The sequence below is a fragment of the Oryza sativa genome, chromosome 1 (assembly GCF_034140825.1).
Source record: "Oryza sativa Japonica Group chromosome 1, ASM3414082v1".
Taxonomy (NCBI): Eukaryota; Viridiplantae; Streptophyta; class Magnoliopsida; order Poales; family Poaceae; genus Oryza; species Oryza sativa.
In genome coordinates, this window is record NC_089035.1 from 43027607 (window position 1) to 43041298 (window position 13692).

Below are 13692 nucleotides of genomic sequence, written 5' to 3' on the forward strand. Positions count from 1 at the left end.
ATTTTTTAACCAGCACTTTATTTATTTATTTTTTTTAAAATGTCCTATGTATTCTTCAGGCTTTACATGACTTGAAGCAAATGCATTGTGCTACATTGCAAAAGTTCAGAATCATATGTCGAAGTTGCTTTCCAGCTTAGCGTCAGCGTGTTTTCTGTGGAGAAAAATAGCTTCCTCAGCATCTCAACACATGACTTCCCTTCTCTCTGTTGCCACTTTCTCCACTTCATTTTGATTCTTTGTGGACCGTGGGTAATGCGTGTGCTTTTGTGTTGGTGGATGATTTGGAGAACAGAGTGTATCCATTGGGGTTAGTTACTAAAGAATGAGATTTATTTTAATTTTTTTAAAAAAATTTGAGCATGTTGAGGATTAAACACATGATCTCAGAGTTAAAACCATATACCCTTTACCTTTGAACTATCCAGTGTATATCAGACTAGCTACCAATCGATTGTACAATTAGCTATACGTGTCTTCGATCAAGAGAGGAAACTTAACTCATGAGCAATATGACTATGCTATGTACTATTTTGCTAACCAACTTTAGTAGTACAAGTATGGGACAACATATATATATGTACGCTGTACCATTTTCTTTTGCGATAGTACGTGCCATGTATATTAAGAGATATATTGTGTTAGTAGATCTCTTGGTAGACTAAGTTTTTTGTCATATTATTTTCAGCTTATTCATTGGATTATTGAAATAGATTATTTGCTACACACATTGAAAAATATTTTTCTTAAATTCTTCTATTGCATTAATTAGTTAGACCACTTATTTTGAACTATCTATTAAGTTTATTTATTAAATTATTTAATTTATCCATATACACGTAAATAATCCATAACAATCATACGTTCAATAATGTAAATCAACATTGCCTAAATAAAATATTATTCCATGATACATTCCTCTAACCACATGAGCAAGTAGTTATAATCATATTCATTTCCTACAACCTAGTCTATTAATAGAATAATATGTACAAGTTATATTTTAATAATAAAAGGTTTTCAATCCATAATTTCCAAACTGATTTCTCTACCATCTAGTTTTACTTTGCAGAATGTTACCGAGCCTACTTTCATTGTTAACTTTATTGTATCAGCAATCAAGTTATCAAGACAACATGCTCTTTTGTGAATGAAGCTACTGGCGATGGCTTTATCAAAGTCTCATCGGATGGCTGTTTGGGTTGAAGTTTTACAGCCAAAGTCCATCGTCTCGCTTATTGGGCTGAGAGCTTTCAGCCGAACATAGGTAGGGCCTGCAAGGGAGTTGGAGAAAAAAAATCCTCATCAAGCCATTTAAGTCAAATAAGCCAATCAACGGATTTTCTTTAGTTGAATTGAAGAAGCCAACTTTAACTAATTAGCCAAAGCTTTTGGCTTACCGATGAGGACCTCAATGTACTACAAGTATACAACACTAATATCATGTATTCAGAGTCTGTTCGAAAGAACAAAAAAACGAAATTAAGGAGATTACTGGAACCCAACTAGTAGTAATAATCAAAATAGTCACAGATGATCCGGAAGGACACAACGTGTAGACCGTCCGTGCCAACCAGTTCCTCCTCCTATGACCCGCTTGGCGCGCACTACCCGTCTAGTCGAGGTGGGTCCCACCGTCCCACGGAGCCACTGACAGGTCGGCCCCACACCTACCCTGGCCCACCAACCGTCGCCTCCTCCCCTCCCGCTGCCGCACGCAACGAGCCTTTTTCCTCCTCCTCCTCCTCCTCCTCCTCTGCAGCTTGCCTTGGACTCCACCATTTCAAATCCCCTGCCTCCTCCGCCTCCGCTTCCCCCCTCACCTTCTCCGGCGATCGCCGCCGCGTCCGTACACGGCTGAGGCCTGAGGCGATGGCCGCCGCCGCCGCCTCCCAGCCTCGCAGCCACCAGCCCACCTCGCTCCGCCGCGCGCCGCCACCTTCTTCGGCCGCGGCCAAGCCAGAGCCCAATGAGAAGGCCTCCAACTCCAAGCCCGCCTCGCCCGTCCAGGCACCGTAAGCGCCGCCGCCCCTCCCCTCGCGATCGCGATGGCTTCCGCCGCAAGGAAGGGCGTTCCTGGCTCCTACCTACCTTCGCCCCGTGCTGATTCATTTGGAGCTTGCGTTTTTGTGCTTGTTAATTTGGCGCGCAGGTCGCCGGAGAGGACGGTGAAGAAGCTGAGGTTGGCCAAGGCGCTCACGCTTCCGGAGGCCACCTCGGTGTCGGAGGCGTGCCGGAGGATGGCGCTCAAGCGAGTGGATGCCGCGTTGCTCACTGATTCCAACGGGATGCTCTCCGGCATACTCACAGCAGAGGTCTGAATCACTTATTTGCCTGCCTTGTCGTCGTGAACTGATCAATGCCAAATGCAATTTATTTTGTGTTCAATCAGTTTTGAGTTACAGAGAAATTCATCAGTCATTCAGATTTAGCGGTGACGATTATGCAACCTGAGCTTGATTGGGTACTGTAGCTCATTGTCATGTCACATGAGACAAATTAGATTTTATTTTCAGGGATATTGGGCTTTAAGACTTGATAACATAAAACGGATAAGTTTTGAAGGTTTTACTGTAGAACAAGATGTGCTTAACATTTTAATGCTGTTAATGATGACGATCAAGTTTACGGAAGGATTTTTTGTATTTTTGTTTTGTAGGACATATCAGGACGGGTGATAGCAGAGGGACTCAGGCCTGACGAAACAAATGTGGCCAAAGCGATGACGCGTAACCCAGTTTTTGTTATGTCCAACTCACCAGCCATTGAAGCATTACAAAAGATGGTCAAAGGTATTGATACCATTTTTGCTTCTCAACATCATCATTTGTTCTTCGCTTTACTGTTGTTTATGGAGTATAATTTACTTTTTTCTTATCAAATACGGCCTATGAACCATGTTGAAACTCAGGCACTCAGCAGCTATATAGGCTAAGGGATCATATGTCTGATAAAAATGTTTCTTGCAAAATTACAAATGTTAGGCTCTTTTGGGAGAAAGTAAGATTCTTTTTTTCCTGATAATTGCAAAGTTAGATAGATTCTTTCTTATGTTCTTCTGAGTGAATTATTTTCCTTTTCTTTTTGGGTCTGAATGCTCTCTTGTGGCAACATGGCATTCATTAACAGGAAAGTTCAGACATCTTCCTGTAGTGGAACACGGTGAGGTAATTGCCATGCTGGACATTACCAAGTTCCTTTATGATGCAATTTCAAGAATGGAAAAGGCTGCAGAACAAGGCAGTGCAATAGCAGCTGCTATGGAAGGAGTTGAACGACAGTGGGGAAATGACTTTCCAGGTTAATTTGTTTTAGTTTTATTTGAATATGGTATTATCTATTTTCTACATAACAATCATGGTGCATTCCACTCAATTTTCTTTTGATTAAACGATGTTACACTTTGGGCTACTTCAGGTCCACATTCATTTATCGAAAATCTGCGAGACCAGCTGTTCAAGCCTTCCTTATCAACCATCATAACAGAAAATAACAGGTACTAGTTCTATATTCCCAGGAAGACTTATGTTTTGAACTATTTCTCATTGAATTTTCACACCGCTCTTTTTTCTAGTGTTCCAGTAGTATCTCCTTCAGATCCTGTAATAGCAGCTGCCAAAAAAATGAGAGAATACCGAGTCAACTCAGTGGTTGTCATGACAGGGAACATGTTGCTAGGAATTCTTACGTATGTTTTTCTTTACATAAAACTTCTTTTTCTTAACACAGTTATCTGCTCAATGGTAACACTAGGATAGTGTAGACTGCTTTCTATGATATAATTCTATTTAAGTGATTAATGGAATCTGTGCTGGATATACTGTAGTTCCAAGGATTTGGTATTGCGATTAGTGGCCCAAAGTTTATCCCCAGATGTGACTCTTGTAGAAAAGGTACCTTTACAAAGTTGAAACCTCTGCATTTTAAATCATGTTGCTTTCATGTCTTATTTTTATTATTTTCACAATTTGATTCAATATGCTGGTACATTTCTGAAGGTTATGACTACAAACCCTGATTGTGCGACATTGGATACATCGATCCTTGAGGCCCTGCATTCAATGCAAGACGGGAAATATCTGCATATTCCTGTTGCCGACAAAAGCAAGTACCGAATTCTAACAACAGGGAAATCTTTTTTCGATGTGCATATCTAACTTAACTTTTGAATAGATGGACAGATCATCGCATGTTTGGATGCTCTACAATTAACCCATGCAGCTATTTCAATGGTAGGGGACAGTTTTGTTTTCGTTACCAGATCATGCCAGTGTACATTTTTTTTCGGTGTTCCATCATGCTAAGAAAACAGTATTTTTCCGGCAAGATAAATGATCCATTCTGAATGAAAAGAAGTAACACTTTAGTCCCTGTGGCTGCATTTATTTTTAGTACTTTGGAGTTTGGATGTACTAAAGGTCACTTTGTTTGTGTTAGGTTGAGGGAGCTTCTGAAGCGAACAGTATGGCAAATACTATGATGCAGAAGTTCTGGGATTCAGCTCTTGCCCTGCAGCCTGCAGAGGAATCGGATGCCCGTAGGTTTGTTCTTTTCTTTTTTTACTTGCTTAGTTGAATAGTTTGCGATTCATTTTCAATAGCCTCATGGTTAGTCTTCTGTTATAGCGCAGTGAAGAATCTCGAATGGCAACATCAGATAATGCTGAAGGGAAACATATACCCCCTCATGTTGGCAATTCATTCTCCTTTAAACTACAAGATAGAAAAGGGCGTATGCACAGATTCAGTTGTGGTTGGTCTATTCTCATCGTTATTTCCTGATTGCAGTTTGTTGATACAGTAGTATAAAATTATGATTTTCTACTTGATTGCGCCCTTCCTTTATACAGTTTCAGAAAGCTTAGATGAGCTTGTTTCTGCCGTATCGTACAGACTGGGAATGGAAAAAGAGAAGATTAATCTTCTGGTAAGAGCAGAACTGCGTTGTACTTATACACGCGATTTAGGTACAGTAATATGTAGTGCTTAAGATATACAAGATCGAACATGTTAAAACCAAGCCCATTCTGTTTTGTTGATTGGCACTTCATTTTCCCTGTTCATTCAGAATATATTTTTCAGTAGTTTTAAAGGAAACTTTTACTACAAAACGGCTTTTAAACCGAGCTTGTTTATGCAATGTTACTCCAAGTGAACAAGAAGCCAAGCAAGCATGTGGTTGGAATCTGTTTATCGGACCTCTCTAGCTTTTACATCTTACCGTCTTGGAATCTGAATCTTAGCCCTTGTTTAGTTCCCAACTTTTTCTTCAAACTTTCAACTTTTCCATCACATCAAAACTTTTCTACATACATAAGCTTTCAACATTTTCCTTCAAACTTTCAATTTTAGTCAAACTTACAATTTTGACGTGGAACTAAACACACCCTTACTTGAATCGCATTGAGCAGTATGATGACGATGAAGGTGACAGGGTGGTTCTGACCACCGACGGTGACCTCAGTGCGGCAATTCAGCATGCGAGATCAGCTGGATGGAAGGTCACAACTGAGCATTCCTTTATTAGTTTGTTACTGTTCTTGCAGCCTCCTAGCTGCGGCATTCCGCTAATTTTTGGAGGTTGTTTTTCCTGTTCAGGTTCTGAGGCTGCATATGGATGAGCCCTGGAGCAATGGGGAGCACACCACATCGCTTGTAAATACTTCACCGGTGAAAACAGGGCGGTCATTTCTCCGGCTAGGCATCGCAGCTGGTGCAGTTGCGGTTGCCAGCATGGGGGTAATCTTCTACTTGAAACGTTCTGAACTATAATTAATTCCCACACATACATCAACACATCAACATTGTAAAGATTACTTCTTCTCCGGAAGGTGAGATGTGTTGTATACGTAGGAGACAAACACGTCAAACATCAGCAATAAGGCGTGGACTATGGTTAGAAAGAATTTCCACGTGCTAAAGCTTGTAAGATTGGATGGTGTTTCATTCAATTTTAGATTGGTTTATTTTGAGACAGATGGAGCAAAGATTTTTTTGAGGTTTTTTTTCTTGAGTTTTCTTGTTTCAGCCTTCCTACCCTTTTTGCAACCTTGTGTGATATAAATAAGGGATTCAACCAGCTTGGAAAATTTTCTTGTACACGGAAATTGTATTCCAGTCAAAATCCGTTTATCAAGCATGTGGGACTACTGAATTTTTTGAACCAATCTTCGTATCAGTCTCCACTGCATGTTTGTATTCGTGAAACTTCTCCATTTGATGCGCCTCCTCCAAAGCATCACTTCAATCTCTGAAATTTCCATAACAAAGTTGAGAGGTTTCAAAATTCAGGTTGAAAAGTGAAAACTAGACTTTTGGAAAAACGCTAACAAGTGTAAATTATACTCTTTCTATAGGGCAGAGAAACAACAGTCAACAGCATATGTTTTTTTGATAAGAGAGAGAGAGAGAGAGAGCGCGCGCGCATACATAGTGGTTGATCAATCAAAACAATCTGTTTTGCAATTTCAATCTTCCTCGCAGCATACTTCCACATGGTCATCATTAAGAAAATTCAAGAAATATCGTTGATAAACATCCAATTTCAATAAATATCATTGATAAGTACTAGTTTTATAAAATGCTATCGTACGTGAGTTTTTTTTTTTAAAAAAAAACCTCTACATCGAGTGCATGCGCGGCGGCACGATCACCACCTGTTGTGAATCTGTGATCGAGTTGTAAAAGCGTATAATGAGAGAGAGAGAGAGAGAGAGAGAGAGAGCGCGCGTGGATTGATTATGCTCATGAGCATCTGGAATTCGGTACACAGATAAAATATAGTGAAAAAGTGCCCTACATAAAAACTGATCCTATCTACTATAGAAAACAGATTTATATTCGTTAAAAAAACTAGATTCATAATAATATCCTAACCATAGTAGTATAACAAGCTCCACCGCTAGATTGATGTATACTAAATCAAAAATATATGTGGGATGTGGGATTTAAACTCAAGATCTCTCACCTCAGTCCTCACACATGTTACCATCCCACCTACTACACATATATGACTTGGATAGAGATGCTTTCTTTTTAACTAACCTTGAAAACATGTTTAGTACCGGTTGGTAACATTAACCGGGACTAAGTTTTAGTCCCGGTTAATGTTACCAACCGGTACTAAACATGTATTTTTAGTATCGGTTGGTAACATTAACCGGGACTAAAAATGTTTATAAGGACTTGTACTCTTAGAACCGGTAATAAAGCATTTTTAGGCTGTGTTCGTTACTTATGTAGGGGAGCAAATCCCTCTCGCACGGAAAACAGAGCGGTTTATTAGCACGTGATTTATTAAGTATTAGCTATTTTTTTTAAAAAATGGATAATATGATTTTCTTAAGCAACTTCGTATAGAAACTTTTTTTTTAAAAAAACATACCGTTTATTAGTTTGAAAAACGTGCGCGCGGAATACGAGAGAGAGGGGTTGGGAACATGGAGCAAAGTACTGGTTTTTAATCTAGCTGAAATATTTTTGTTTTTGGTACCACAAAGAAAGATCAGTTCTCCAGTAGTGATTACACACACTGTAACAGGGAAAAATATATAAATATGATAAACTAAAATTAGAATTATTTGGGGGAAAAATTATTTTCACTCTGGATCCACTCGTCTCAGTTCTTTACCTCGTTAAGAGAAAGAAAACTCAAATGATTGAGAAAATATAATAGCTCGTAATAGTTAATTTTGAAGAAATCGTGACATAGAGCGGTGTAGGCTCGGTATGAACACCAGCGACTACTTGTTGACATTGCTGTCAAGTGTCAACTTATTTATTATTTCTTATTTTTGAAACCGAGCCTGCAATTGCTGGTGCATGGCCTCGTCGAGAACCTATGGGAGCATTTTCTCCTTCACGCGCACGACGTTATCTGCTCAAGGATGACATGCGGCGATTTTGATGGTTTTGCCCAAGACTAACAGACACATAAACACATCTAGTAAAGATAAACATAAACACAAAACACACTTGTATAGAAGGAACTCTGCTAACTCAGCTCAACTCAAATTCTCATTCATATTTACAAAGCCTGACATATATATAGGTTAGTTGCAGCTAGTGCATCATGTAATTAATTAGGACCAGTACTATAATATCCCATATATTGCCTCTAAAAATGTCACATTAGATTGAGTGACGAGGTGGAGAAAAGAAGTGAGGAGAGAGATGATGAGCCACCCCTAAATCAAGATTCAAGAGGCAACCTAGCTCCACACAAATTTTAAGAAATGTGTGAAAATATTAGAGATATTTGTATTTGTATACTAGGGGTGATACATTGTATGGGTTGTCTCTTAGTTCATGAGTAAATAAAATAGATAAATTTGGAGATGGTAGTTACATCTAACATAGCACTTGCCCTTAGAGCAAGTTTAATAGTATAGCCCATTATTGCCTCCAATTCATCTATAGCCAATCTAATAGCCAATTCATACAATAGTTGCTTACTATACTATTAATATATGGTCCCACTTGTCATACACACATTGCGCCTTGAAGTCCGTGCTACAGCTGGCTAAGATCTGTAGCACGCTGCTATTCTCTCTCATCTCTTATCTCATGAAAATATGTTTGCAGCTAGGTAATAATCTGCTATTGTACCTGCTATAGCAGGCTATAAGCCAGCTATAACCACGTATTGAGAAGAAAAGAGAAGAGAGAGAAGAAAGCAGCTATAACCACGTATCGAGAAGAAAAGAGAAGAGAGAGAAGAAAGCGGACTACAGATTTGTAGCCAACTGCAACACGGACTCCAAAATATTATGTGTCTATGAGAGGTGGGACCGGATATTAATGGTGTATTATATTTTTATAGTTAACTATTGTGTGAATAGGTTATTAGATTAGCTATAGATGATTTGGAGCTAATAGTTGGCTATAATATTAAACTTGCTCTGGGCCTGTTTGGCACAGCTCCAGCCAAACAGTTTCAGCTACACCAAAACTGGGAGTGAAGTTTGGTGGAGCTCTCTCACAAAATGTACTAGAGTTGTGGAGCTGGGTTTAGGCAGCTCCACAACTCCACTCCAGACTTAATTCCTGAAGTTATATTTAGGAGTTGGAGTTGTACCAAGCAGACCCTTAGCGTGTCTTGGCTTTGTTGCTCTCTGCACACACAAGAACGGCTCCTCGGTTCCCTTGCATGCATGCAAGCAAGCAATCAATGACATACACACGATACTAGCCAGAAACTATTCTAAACTGAGAGAATACTGAGAGAATGTTTACTCGTTGTTTATATGTGACTTAAATGATTATCAAACTTTTTTAAAATAAAAATCAACAAGATAGTTTAATAGGAGTATGTGATAGATCGCTCCATAAACATGCAATATATCAATTTTAACTTTTACATATTGCAAAAAAAATAAATTTAGTTGTGAACATATATTAACTAGCTGTAGTTTAATTTGTTTTTTTTTCGTTGTGACTTATTTTAACTTGTATATTTGCGGAGCTTTAAACTATCTTTAAGAGTTTAAAATCCTCTCTGATACTAGCGCTTCGATTGACACACTTTGACTACTTAGCTTCCCTATACATGTGTGTTCACCATCATTTTTCTATATGCAGGTCATTTTCAGGACAGCTTATTGGCTCCGGTTTTGGGCACAACTACAGAGGTGTGATGAAGATGAAGAGTTTCTGAAAGTTGTATGCCGAAAATTGGAGAGCACGGTTATACAACTTTTTGCCAATTATGATTGGAGATTTACAAGTAGACTTCAATAATCGTGATCTCCGTACGTTAGGTTGGTTTCTTTGTTTTTCTCTTATATTTACACTATATTCATCATGAAAACTAATATGTAATAATTGGCTGTAGCTTTTTTGAGTAAAGGCTGGGATATTATATTTTATTATCTTAAAAAAAAATACATGTGTGTTCACAGCTGGCACATACATACCGCACGCCCACCCTCCCTCAGGAGGGCTCTGGTGGCGTTTCCCATTCCGCGCGCACCACACTGCCGGTCTCGTCGACATCGATCATTCTCGCTCCGCCCAGCCACCGCCTCCATCTCGACCTCGAGCCAGCCCCACGCCGGGAGAAACCGACAAGAAATGAGAAGGAGCAGGGAGGCTGACCAGGGGTCCCACGCCTTAATCACGCGCACCGTGGCTTGACAGTTGGCAAAAGGATAGGAGGGTCATTTCGGCGACGCGACCGAGACCGAGACCGAGTCTAGGGTTTTACTAGTACTCTTCATCCGCTTGCCGGTCGCCGCCGGTGAGCGTCCGACTCCTCGTCTCGCCGTGGTACAGCAGCGACTTCCAATTCTTGATGCTGAACCGCGCCGCTTCCGGTGAGATTTTGCAGGCTCGTCGACGGTTGCGGAGCGTTCTGCGGCGGAGCTTGGCGGGGCGATTTGGGGGCGAGGTTTTGCGGGTTCTTCGACGGTTGCGGGCGTTGAGCGGCGGAGCTGTGGGTGAGTGTAATTCTACGTTTTTCTTGCCAAGATTTCTGCTTCGCAGCCTGAATTGTATGGCAGTTTGCCTGAATTGTATAGATGGGCTTGTTTAATTTACGTGTTCCAGACCTCTTGAAGGTGAGCTGATAACCCGGTGTCTGGGTGGTTAACTATCGTATATATGTAATGACGGGATAGTGAAAATACATCATAAGCTGATGCGTGCAATTACTTCGTATTGACAGGACAGCCACATGGAGAAAAGTCGGGACAAGGTCAACATTACCCCAGATCTGAACAAAGGAAAAGAAACGGTATATGCACTATTGCAGTTTTTTTTTAATATGAACTGCATGCCCACCCCCTCCCCTTTCCTTTTTTTTTTGTTTTGTAATATGGGATCTAATAGTAGGTACATCAACAGGTGATTCCATTGCATATCACCCGATTAGATATGAGGGAGGTGGATCAATCTAGTTATGTGGCTAGACTAAAGCTCAAGAAGCCTTCTAATATTCCACCTTCCACTTTACCTCTGCACTTGCCAGTGATAGGTTTGGATGTGAATAAACCAGATAACCTACACTGTCTGATGATTATGCAAAATGTTAAGCACAGGAACGTTTTGCAAATGGAGGCAGTGAAACAAATAGTAATTGGAGAGGCAAAAACACCAGTACTAGCTATGTTTGTTGAATCTTTTACTGGGCGTTTGCCAGCACTGCTTCGAAAAATGAAACTGGGCGGCATGTCTGACATTCTTCCTTCGGTTGAGCTTGCTGACGTAGTCAGATAAAACTTACTTACTTTTCTTTAAAACTGTGCCTAATGCTCTCAATGTTTGTAATGTAATTTATGTGTATATGCACTAAAATATAAATCATTGCAGGCAAATCATTGAGGGGTGGGAGGAGCTTCGAGTAAATGGGCTTTATCATGGAAATATCTGCTTGGAAAATGTATATTATTGCAAAGATAATGAAAAGATCACCATCAAACTTGCAAACTTCCAAAGCAAAGGTGAACCTATTAACAAGTATAGGGTATGTTAGCGAGATAGTTTGACATACAGATATAATAAAACTTGCATTTCCAGGTGCAATGAGTAAAGAGGCAGCACAATTGGAAGATATCAATGCAATTGGTAGGATGCTTAAGTCTATTTCCGCTCTGGCAAAGATAGGCGTACCCCATCAAGCAGAACGATACATGTTAGTTGATCACCTGGCAATGAATTTGGAGTTTCTTGCAAACACGTAAGTACGTTGCGTTCATTGAATCAGTATTGTCTGCCTAGTCTTTGCATGTTAGCCTTATACACACATTTTTTTTTCAGCCAGCAAATAGGAACAATCAAAGACGTGATTCTAGATCATGTTTTTTTCTGGTTTAAAGAAAGGAGGAAGAGATTCTTCATCTATGATATCCCAAAGGCCTTAAAAGATGCTGCATTCTGTAACAATGTCCGCAGAGGACAAACATGTGTTCTGGAATGGGACAAAAAGCCACATCACGGACTTCTAGGCTCAATGAACAGGTATAGGAAAACAAATTTGAATTTGCCTGCTTATGATGGAAATGACCCAATTCAGAATGTGAAATTTGTGAGTGGAGCATACACGCATGAAGAGGAGGTGCAGGTATATTTGTTCACACAAATATAAATTGGTCTGATACAATCACAAAAGGAAGTTATGGTATATTATGAAAATTTTGTTATTATAGGATGATCTTACATTTAATGGGATGTCCTCAACTGTTGATGAAGCTGTTCAATCTGAGCAACCAATGTTATGCCTCAACCTATACAAATGCCTGTCACCCGAGGTATGTGGACTCCATTTCTATCTTTGGTTTAGTTTATTATGTCATAAAAATGTATATATGAATATTTATCAAATGCTCTGTTTGTTAAAGAGTTCTAGTAGTATATAATAAATTGAGTGACACATATGGCACATGACAGTTACTGATGAATAAGGAAGTTTATTGCCATCAAATGACATTTTTGTAGTTTCCTCTCAACATGGACAAGTATTATCGTTTGTTTGTTTGCTTGAACAGCTTGAGTTTAGTGGATGCGCTCAGCTTTCTCATGTTATTGTGGTTTTCAATCTGGATTCACTTATTCTGTTATGTTTTGATCATACTGCCCTTGTGACCAATTGTTGCAGACCATTTGGACTTATGCATCCCTTTATACCTCCTATCTCCTTATAAGACTCGTGTTTATTAAGTTCCTTTTTTGTAATAATAACATCTCCTTATTGAATAACTGAACTCATAAATTAGGTATATATGGATGTTGAGTAAAGAACTATTTGAAGTCAGATGGAAATATGTAATTATGAGAATGTTGTATTGTCATGTAGGGGCCTTTAGCCAATCAAAGTTAGGATTCACTTTTTTTTTTTGTTGTTTGCCTGATGATAAATCTGTTTTTTTTTTTTTGGAATATCCATTGACCAGGTATACCTTAGTGTATTACTTAGGTTATGTACCATCATTTTTCAGTAAATACATAATTACCATCACTTGTATTGAATACATAACTATTGCCGATGCTCTCCTAATGGTCTTGTTGATATTACTATGAGAAAATTGGCAGTAAGAAGATTGAAGGAACTCAGGTGCCGCTCAGGAACCTCGAGCTGGTGTTGGTTAACAAGTCCTGTGTTTAGTGGAAACGCCAGTATTTTTGTTCAGTAAAATAGATGTTGGCAGTGGTCGCGAAAAGACAATCAGATGATGTAATCAGTACATGCCTTCCATGCTGGTCTCCCCAGCATGAACACCTTTTCTGCGAAAAAGGAAACGATATCCTTTTTTTTGTTTTATCCCTTTTTTGACTGCCGTGTACGGAGTAGTATTACTGTTACACATGCTCCAAATCCAGTCCACAATATTATACTAGCTGTCTTTTTAGGTTTTTCCTTTGGACGTCGTGTCCTAGTGAAGTGAAGGAAGAAATGAGTAGTTATGAGGTTTATCGCTTCTTTTTTTTTGAAAACCAAGCTTTTATATTAACTAGAAGCATAGTACATGCTTGATAACACAGTTTGCTCCCTTAAAATTGTTCTTGAGAGCTGAAGCAAAGCACATTCGATTGGGATAAGCAAGGTGAGAAATGTTTTGGCAATCAAAGATCGGATTTGCCCTTTCTAAAAGTCTAGCTTCTTTTGTTAATTTGTCAAGCATTTTGTTAATCTCTCTTGGAATCCAGTAAACCTTCATAAAATCCTGTGGAAAGTCAATTATCATTTGGGACCATAACG

At 39.3% G+C, this 13692-nt stretch overlaps 2 protein-coding genes across 7 annotated transcripts; both read left to right on the top strand.

Annotated features, from left to right (window-relative positions):
* Positions 1-1758: 1758 nt before the first annotated feature.
* LOC4325249 (CBS domain-containing protein CBSCBSPB3) lies at positions 1759-5975 on the top strand. Its single transcript, XM_015767023.2, has 14 exons — positions 1759-2015; positions 2153-2315; positions 2660-2792; positions 3130-3300; positions 3418-3496; positions 3575-3688; positions 3827-3893; positions 3999-4104; positions 4174-4232; positions 4438-4541; positions 4631-4752; positions 4850-4926; positions 5411-5500; positions 5598-5975. Exons 1-14 carry the CDS (start codon positions 1873-1875, stop codon positions 5769-5771), a joined length of 1602 nt encoding a protein of 533 aa, XP_015622509.1. The 5' UTR covers positions 1759-1872; the 3' UTR covers positions 5772-5975.
* A 4196-nt stretch (positions 5976-10171) lies between these two features.
* On the top strand, positions 10172-13406 carry LOC4325250 (uncharacterized). Of its 6 annotated transcripts, none has more exons than XM_066306827.1 (9): positions 10172-10236; positions 10327-10435; positions 10663-10731; positions 10842-11201; positions 11307-11437; positions 11514-11673; positions 11754-12057; positions 12143-12244; positions 13026-13406. In XM_066306827.1, the coding sequence occupies exons 6-9, from the start codon at positions 11519-11521 to the stop codon at positions 13026-13028; spliced, it is 564 nt and encodes a 187-aa protein (XP_066162924.1). In that variant the 5' UTR covers positions 10172-10236; positions 10327-10435; positions 10663-10731; positions 10842-11201; positions 11307-11437; positions 11514-11518; the 3' UTR covers positions 13029-13406. The 6 variants fall into 6 exon arrangements, with proteins under 6 accessions (XP_066162924.1, XP_066162925.1, XP_066162922.1 ...); XM_066306828.1 differs by having other exon boundaries at positions 10842-10971; XM_066306825.1 differs by having other exon boundaries at positions 10842-11437.
* Positions 13407-13692: the final 286 nt, after the last annotated feature.